This window comes from Nannobrachium achirus, assembly GCF_963921795.1.
Source record: "Nannobrachium achirus genome assembly, chromosome: 7".
In the NCBI taxonomy this organism is placed as follows: domain Eukaryota; kingdom Metazoa; phylum Chordata; class Actinopteri; order Myctophiformes; family Myctophidae; genus Nannobrachium; species Nannobrachium achirus.
In genome coordinates, this window is record NC_137816.1 from 21210429 (window position 1) to 21219534 (window position 9106).

A 9106-nucleotide genomic window follows, 5' to 3' on the forward strand; every position below is an offset into this window, starting at 1 on the left:
GGAGCCATGAAAAACACAATGTGGCCACATTTTGAAGCTTTACCTAGCCCAATTTCAAAGGACATGATAAAACTACAGAATATGAATATTTTGGGGGGTTTGGGTAATGTAGTCGACTTTCCCAAAACAAACTGGACACGATTTTCTAGAGAATTTGATTGGCTATAAGATGTGCCAGTCATCAGAACAACCTGCTGCCACTGGCTGAATATATGGCCCCGGAAACAGGGGCATGCATGGGGGACTGGGAGGCGACTGGGACAGGACTAGAAGCTCCAATTGGGTGAAATGAAGTGTCAATCATCGTGTCATCGCTTGGAGGCCATTTTGAAAGTACTCAATTGTAATACTGAAAACGTGAACTGGAGTTAGAAGCAAAAAAACGTGAAGGATTGTCATCGTCTGACATCACGCTTGTATCCATGACTATTCACCATATTCCTGGGCCTGGCCCTCTCTATGGAGGCTGCCATTTTCTTTTACAGAGGGCGCTAGAGAGTTTTTCTCTGTGTTCTGCTTCAAAAAACATCTTTTCACTTCCTCCTAAGTAAGGAAGTGACATGGAATTGTCTGTTGCCAGATTTTGCCAAAGAAATAAGCCCAACAGAAGCAACTAGGCTATACTACTTTATATTTACATTTGAAAATAGCAGATCAGCGACACATTGTGATCTTGTATATTTGCTAATAAAAAAATATTGAAGGGAAAACAAAATATTTTGAATATTTTTTAGACATTTCAACAACATAAATCTGTGTGGAGGTCCCTGGCACCACATATTTTCAGATGGGGGTCTGCGACTGTGGACAAATATGTTAATCTGGGGTCCTTGATATGAAAAGATTTGGGAAAAGACACAAATTGCTTATTATAAGCAGACATGGCAACCCAGGCACATTCAGAGCCCAGAACGCCAACTACTGACACTTGAATGGAATGACAACAGGAAACCAAATGTTTTTCAGGCCAGCTTTTTCAGTCTCCGCCTCTTTCAAGATATGAACAGGAAGCCGGGGCGGGGCCAGGAATATGGTGGTGGTTTCTTGACAGAAAATGTGGTTTGGACTTTCTACAACCAATGGATTTTATCATGTTTACCCTTCCTCTACACAAGAACATCATTGTTGTGGAAATATATGATGTTGTTGGAGTACAATCCAACTTTAAACGTGAGTAGCAGCAGCTTTATGAATATTTGTTTGTTTGTTTATGTCGGACTTCTGTGTTGTTTGCGGCGTGAGTTTCGGTGCTATAATCGAATGGTTTGCAGATTCGGAACCACAAGAATCTTAGCTTTAAAATGGTATACAGCTTTGCAATGCAAGTAAGGCCGCAATCACATATGCGTGAGACATCTCCGTATTGTTTGAGAATGAGGAGTGGAGGGGCAGGTCCAATGCATTCAATTATCTAAAAGTCACATGGTTTCATGTCGTTGCCGTGTCTCTTGCTCAACCGAAGGCTGTCTTTTGGCCAAGAGATTTGCAAGAGACAAAAAAACACCCCTCTCAGACGATACGGACACGATAGCTGTCGCAAATGTTTGGACGGCGCCTAACACAGAGGCTTGTGTACACGTGATTGTTTGTCAAAATACGGCGGGCCCACACCTGTTAACAGGTTAATTCATCACTCACCTGGTCTGAGAACAGAGGGGTTAACAGTTCCTGCGAATCCTGGCAAGCAAATTTACATGAAGGTAGGCTGGCCTACCACTTAGAGTTCTCAAATTCTGCCCGAACCCGACCATACCCGAACCCGACCCGACATTTAGGGTAGGGTAGGGCCTAAATGTTATGCTAATTAGTCGGGCCGGGTAGGGCTCGGGCTCAATGAAAAAAGAAAATATATTTTTATTATTATTTTATTAGTATTACTCTGTGATAGAGTAATGAGAGCCCAACCATACCCGAACCCGACCCGTGCCCATTATTATTATTATTATTATGCTAACTATTAGGGCCGGGTAGGGCCTCGGCCTGCCCAGTTAAGGCCCAGTTAGGGCCGGGCCTTAATTTTCAGGCCTGTTGAGAACTCTACTACCACTTACCTGGTCTGAGAAAAGGGGGTAGACACTTGGCAAGCAAATCTGTATTGCTGGGGCTGGCATTGTGTCTTTGGGGCTGTTTGGAGTTGGCATAGTAATTTTCATGAATGTACCACTTACCTGGCAGTTCCTAGCTAGGATGGAGCTCGTTATTTATTATTGATAATGAGCACCTTATCGATCCTGCTTGTTTGAGCCAGGCTTTTATCGAGCCCACTATTGAGCATTTTCTAATATTTTGTGGAAAGATGTGAGACGACAAATTCCGAACAGAACTGGTATCTTTTATTATTGGCCAGCTGTTGTGACTGTGAGTTTGTAGCTGACCACCATCTATGAGGATGAAAATTAACAAAAGTAAAAAAAAATGTTGCCTATCATTAAAACCATTCATTAATATGTGCAATAAGTGTTAAATGGCTTTATATTAGGAATAGTACTGTAATCATTTCTTGATCTTTATGGTTTAAACATGATGTCATGGGATGCTATGCTCGATAACAGGCTTGATAAGCCCAACAGTCTTGTGTTTTGAGCTCCATCCCTATTCCTAGCAATCAAATCTGTATTGATGAATACAGAATGCCTCCTTAAATTCCTGTTTTCGGATCAGAGGGGTCAAATAGTGCTGGTATGGTGTCTTTGTGGCTGTTTCTAGTTGTCAGAGCAACTTTCAAGAATGTCCCACTCACCTGGTCTGAGAAAAGGGGGGTGGTCACTTCCTGGCAAGCAAATCTGTATTGCTGAATACAGGCCGCCTCCTTTAATATCTATTTCCGGAATCAGTGGGGTCAAAATAGAGCCGGCATTGTGTCTTTGGGGCTGTTTGGAGTTGGCATAGCCATTTACATGAATGTACCACTTACCTGGTCTGAGAAAAGGGGGTAGACACTTGGCAAGCAAATCTGTATTGCCGGGGCTAGCATCGTGTCTTTGGGGCTGTTTGGAGTTGGCATAGTAATTTTCATGAATGTAGGCTACCACTTACCTGGGGGGTATTTCCTGCCAGACTAATTGTTGCGGTCTCCCTTAATATATTTGTACGGTATTTATTATTTTTAATATTAAGAAACAAAGAACATTTTTTGGAGCCAGATGTTGGAGCTTAGCGGTGTTATTGAGCACTGCTCAATAACAAATACATAAATAAATACATGAAATTTGAAGTAAATTAAGATTTAAAGTTCTCAATATACAATTGTCAAATATGTGCATTTGGTAAAGGCCCCAACTTAAATGGGGTTTAGAGTACAGTACTTTATGTTATACAGGAGGATGGTCTTCCTGCTATAGGACTTAGTTAGGCCTGTTGCTGCTCCAATTACGGTGCCTATGCATCGCAGAGGAAGTGGTTTACTGGTCCCACCCAAAAATCTCCCATTCCTTTTCCCCATAGACTTTTACAAAAATATTTATAATATAATTATGTTAAGCCTAGAACCAAGCCATCCAGTATTGCAGTGAATCATGACGATAAAACTTGTTTTCATGTGAAAACATATTTTAATATTACATTATTTGATATACTACATTTAATAAATACTCTTTGTTTAGCGATTTTCAAAATGTTCTTTTCATAGAAACAAAGGTTTTATGGTCACGATTCACTGCAATCCTGGATGGCTTGGTTCTAGGCTTAACATAATTGTTATAAATATTTTTTAGTGGGACCAGTAAACCACGCCCACTGCGATGCTCTATGGAGGACTATGCATGGCAGGGGCGTCCTCTTCCCTGAGCCAGGCCTAAACCTGACCGCATACCAAAAAATATGTTTTGCTGCAGGGTCTTCATAGCCTAGTAAACTATACTCCTCCTGCATTCTGTCTGGTTTATGAGGCTAGGGTCTTCAGCTGGGGACCACTGTTCATGGACGTTTCGTCCCTTACGCAGAACATCTCCTGGTGGCAGGGTAGTGAACAGGGACGTCTCATATAGCTCATATAAAATAAAAAGTAACATATATCTACAACAAACAACAATCTGACTATTAAGAGGAAAACACATTAAACGCCTGTCCATCCTCTCGACATTCTATATATATATATTTATTAAACCTTCATAGCTAATATGCTACAGGTAATCTCAGTGATAACTGAGATTCTCAGAGATTCTCAGTTAGTCCGTTCAATGAGACAAATGTAACAGGACAAATAGAGTGGTCTGTGCTCTTCTTTGGACATCTCAATACTATTATACATTGTGCATAGAGAATAATTCCTGTATTTATTTTGTTTGTGTTTATTTAATTCAACACAACAAGAGAGAACACGCCCCCACCGTCCCCCAGAACCTTCTAGCTGTAAGGTGACAGCGCTACCGACTGCGCCGCCGCACCCCGTGTTTTCAAACCTTTTGACAATGAAAATATCACACAAAGCAGCTTTATTAAACCAGAACCATTCAAAACAATAATAGATACATTTGCCAATTAATAGATACATTTGCCAATTTTAAACCTAAACATAATTTACCTCTTATGTGCCTGTAGTACACAGAGAACGAAGCACATAACCTAGGTGCTAAAAGTTCTTGTCTATATGGGTCTAAAATCACCAAACTTAGTCTTTAAAGGTAATCAACTTTTCACCAACATTCTTTATAATAGATACCGGTAGTATAGATATTTTAATCTCTGACAGGATTTAGTTTAATCTGGTAGAACATGTAATCTATTACCAACAAGGTGATCAGCAATCAAACAGAAATATAAAGTTATTGCACAGAAAATGTATTCTCGTTGAATTTCTGCTTCTATTTCTTGTTGGCACCGCGACCCATAATGGACTTCTTAGTGTTTCTCTCAGGTTTCAAAAGCATTATATAACACTTTGGTCCAAACAGTGCTCCCAAAAGGCCAAAACTAGATGCTAAAATAGCAAAGACCTCCACTACATCTGCATATTTGCCCGGAGAGCTGATATATGCTGGGATGAAGGCTATCCACACGGCACAGAAGATCAACATGCTGAAAGTGATCAGCTTTGCTTCGTTGAAGTTGTCTGGAAGATTCCTGGCCATGAATGCGAGGACGAAGCTAAGGAGAGCCAGTAAACCAATATAACCCAGTAACACTGCAAAACCAGCAGTTGATCCCACTTCACACTCAAAGACTATCTTATCACTGTGGTATTGAGTGTTTTTATGAGGAGTTGGTGAGGCAGTCACAAGCCAGACTAAGCAGATAATAGCCTGAATGGAAGTAAGAGCGAGAACCGTTCCTCTCTGCTGCACAACACCGAAGAACCTCATGATGTCTGAACCTCCAGGCTTGGAGGTATTGAAGGCAGCCAACACCACCATAGTCTTTACCAGGATACAGGAACAACACAGAACAAAGCTGATCCCAAACACTGCATGTCTCAGCTGGCAGGTCCACATTCTGGGACGACCAATGAACAGCAGGGAACACAAGAAACACAGTTTGAGTGACAGCAAGAGTTGGAAACTGAGTTCTGAGTTGTTGGCGCGCACCATGGGCGTGTCTCGATGATAGATGAAGATTCCCAGGACGAGTGCACAGATGAATGTGCCCAGCAGTGAGATGGTTGTCAAGGAGATACCCAGGCCCTCGTGGTAGGAGAGGAACTCCATGATCTTAGGGACACAGCGGTCACGCTGGGGACTGGACCAGAAGTCCTCTGGACAGCTGGTGCACTCTGTGGAGTCTAACAAAGAGGGCAAGGTTAAAGGGACATACAGTATCAGCTTATTGATAACCTGCTGTATACAGAATGTAAATCTACCAGTTGCATTGCTGATCTCTCCCTCAGAACAAGCAATGCAGTCAAAGCAGCAGACAGGTTCCCCTTTCTTTCTGGCCACACGGGTTCCAGGAGAACAGCTCTCGCTGCACACTGACCGTAGAGGCTACAGAGGAAAGTAACAATGAACCATTTGAGTCCAAACTAGTACACATTCACATCATGAGCTCAACTATAGGTATTTTAGCCAGCCAAAGTGACCTTGTTGGTTTCAAAGTTCCAGAAGATTCGGTCTTCATCAAGGATGAGTTCTTCACCTGTGGAGGCTGACCTCTTGAACACACCTACATTGTGAACCTTTGCGCTTCCATTTGGAAACCACGCCCAGTTCATGATATTGCAGATTGGTAAGGCATCACCAGTCTCATCATATGCTACTTCATCACCATATGATGTGGTGAAGTTGACCTTTTCCAGGTAATGCACAAGCTAGAAATGGTGATGAACAACATTATGAAGAGCAAGTGACATTTAAAAAACCTATACTGTGTACAAAATAATGATTATATTTGTGTGTGTGTGTGTGTGTGTGTGTGTGTGTGTGTGTGTGTGTGTGTGTGTGTGTACACACTGTACTAGAAACACTAGTAAGCTATTTATTAATATATCCCACCTGCCATGGCTTTATTGTCTGCAAAGTGGGACAGCTGTGCCCAGTGAAAGGCCCTCTTCCTGGCACACAGTGCAACATGTCATGGAGGGCATGGGCCAGAGAATACACAGCCTTGTACACGTTATACTCTGCCCTTAGGTTAGACATATCAAAAAGGGTCGTTTCTGCTGTTCCTAGGTCCTCTTCTCCAGTACACACCTTTCCATCAGCTTCCACCCACTCTGATGGAAGTGGCGCAAATTTACACTGAAATGTGTGCTCCCAAAACCGCCTGACCTTAAGAAACACAATTAATACTGAAACAGAAATATAATACCTTGTGAATATATGAAAACAGACATCAGATTGAACATGCAGATTAAATACAAAATGTATCTTGCGGACAGCCGAACGCATCAGTGAAAGTGATCCTCGATCTTCCAACCAAGAACGCTGTGTCAGCGAAGATGGCAGAATCATCAAACATCGTAGTCACCCCCAAAAACACTTGCTTTAGAAGATGCTAAATGAAAAGTGGCTCCACAGTCACAAGGCACTTGTAGCCGACGAAAGAGCTTCTTCCCCAGAACAATCAGAGACTTGAACGAACCAGCCATGGTAAAGCTCGAGAAATGCTAATGACCCCCAAGCCCCAAAATATTCCACTTGTATTCAGAATTACTGTTGAATCAGAGTAAAGACATTTTTTACTCTCATGTACCTGTACACAAGACGTAACAATTAACAGATGACCACCTTGAACGTTGAAATTAAACAAAAGACTCACTAGCATATTGTCATTGTCGTTGTCACGATCATTTTGAGGGCGTATTTTCAACAAGAAGTCCTTAAGGCCTGGTATCTCTCCACGACGGAATGTAATGCCCAGGCTGCCTCTCACATAGGCCATGTAGTGAGGAGTCAGGAGTACTGCCTCCTCCATGAAACTCACATCAGCTATCCACTGTAGACCGCTCACCTGCTGCTTCACCACCTGTCCATTGCAGTGATGAAGGAAGTACTCACATGGTATGTAAAAAGTACCAATGTAACAATGTAGAAATACTCTTGCTCTCTTAGAAATAAAATTCCTGTATTCAAAATGGACTTGAGTAAAAGTACAAAAGTATTCACATACTCAAGTATTTAAAGTTAAAGTACTCATTTTGCAGAATGTCCCATTTCACAAGTTTCCGAATGTGTACAAATGCTTTGAAAATAGCAGATATACAAGCTCACAATGTGTCGCCCAAGTATGCATAGGGCTGAAGTGGTTAATGCATGTTTTCAATAATCTACAAAATAACTTGTAACTAAAGTTGTCAAAGAAAGGTAGTGGAGTAAAAAGTACAATATTTGCCTCTGAGATTTAGTGGAGTAGAAGTAAAATTATTACAAATTGGTTCCTCAAAAGTGCACTCAAGTACAGTACTTGAGTAAAATGTCATAATGTTTGTAATCAACAACAACTATCAAGACAAATGCAATCTATTAAAAAATATTTCAATATAACATTTAGTGTCTGCAATGAGCTGTGTGAATGCTTTGATTATTTCCTTGCAATTAAATAACCCATATATATATATATATATATATATATATATATATATATATATATATAGACTATATATATATGAACAGATGTCTTCACTTTCATTTCAGACACCTCTATAATTTTGACTTCCTAAATTAACATGGATCATAAACCCAACCTCGTCCAAGAGTTTAATCAGACGCATCCCATATACAAATACAGCGACCACACGTGCTGTGGACTTCTTCATCACAGAGACAAGCCTCTGTACTTTGGCTGGGTCACTGCCCCATGGAAAGAGCTCCACGTACGCCAGACAACCCCAGCCGGAGCGGGCCAGCTCAGACTGAAACATTTGGGCTGCGTCGTGACCATAAGCATCATCCATAAACACCAATCCTGCCCAGGTCCACCCAAACCGTCTCATTATCTGGAGCATAGCTCGCACCTGATTAAATGGATGAAGAATGGAGGGATAAGTGCTTAAACTATTAATAGTTCATTCAAATTGACCTTCGGCAACTGAACTAGAATGTCTGTCTGTCTGTCTGTCTGTCTGTCTGTCTGTCTGTCTGTCTGTCTGTCTGTCTGTCTGGGTGGGTGTCTGAGTGTCTGTCTGTCTGTCTAATTCTCTTTTGATGCGGTCAACAGAGACCTTATAGGCTCTGGCAGTAATACACACAAGCAGATGAGGTGATAAATGCAATATCAATTACATTCACTAGAGGGAGGTAATTGTCAAGTGTGTGGAATATACTATGTACTACTTAGAAGTTCACCTGGACAGCATTACTTATGGCTGTTCTAAAGAAGGAAGGGTATTGACTCCGGTCACTCAGACAGGAGCACATGGCATAGGCACTTATCTGAAAAAGACAGATTTATTATTTAGGGTGACACATTTCCCTTGCAAACAAAGCTTGTGAGTGGAGTGAGGAGGACTGACAAGGTTGTTCTCATGCTCCACTCAACCTGACACTCACCTTTGACCTAGATGTACCCCCTCTGCTAAACACCCCATTCACTGCTCCAAACAAATACATTAATAAATGCACACACTACTGGGACTGCACCCTTAAGCACATACACATGACCAGGAGAGCAGTCTGGCTCAGGGCCTTAAAATTCCTACTCTCAGGTGAAAGGTCAAGGATGAATCAAACCTCAA

General features: G+C 41.5%; 1 protein-coding gene across 1 annotated transcript; it reads right to left on the reverse strand.

The window, feature by feature from the left end:
- Positions 1-4802: 4802 nt before the first annotated feature.
- Positions 4803-8293, reverse strand: LOC308288643 (extracellular calcium-sensing receptor-like; the record flags this gene model as incomplete). The annotated part of the gene is made up of 5 exons (XM_080730114.1): positions 4803-5716; positions 5795-5918; positions 6014-6241; positions 6426-6701; positions 8117-8293. The coding sequence occupies 5 exons, from the start codon at positions 8291-8293 to the stop codon at positions 4803-4805; spliced, it is 1719 nt and encodes a 572-aa protein (XP_080586240.1).
- Between the last annotated feature and the right edge of the window lie 813 nt (positions 8294-9106).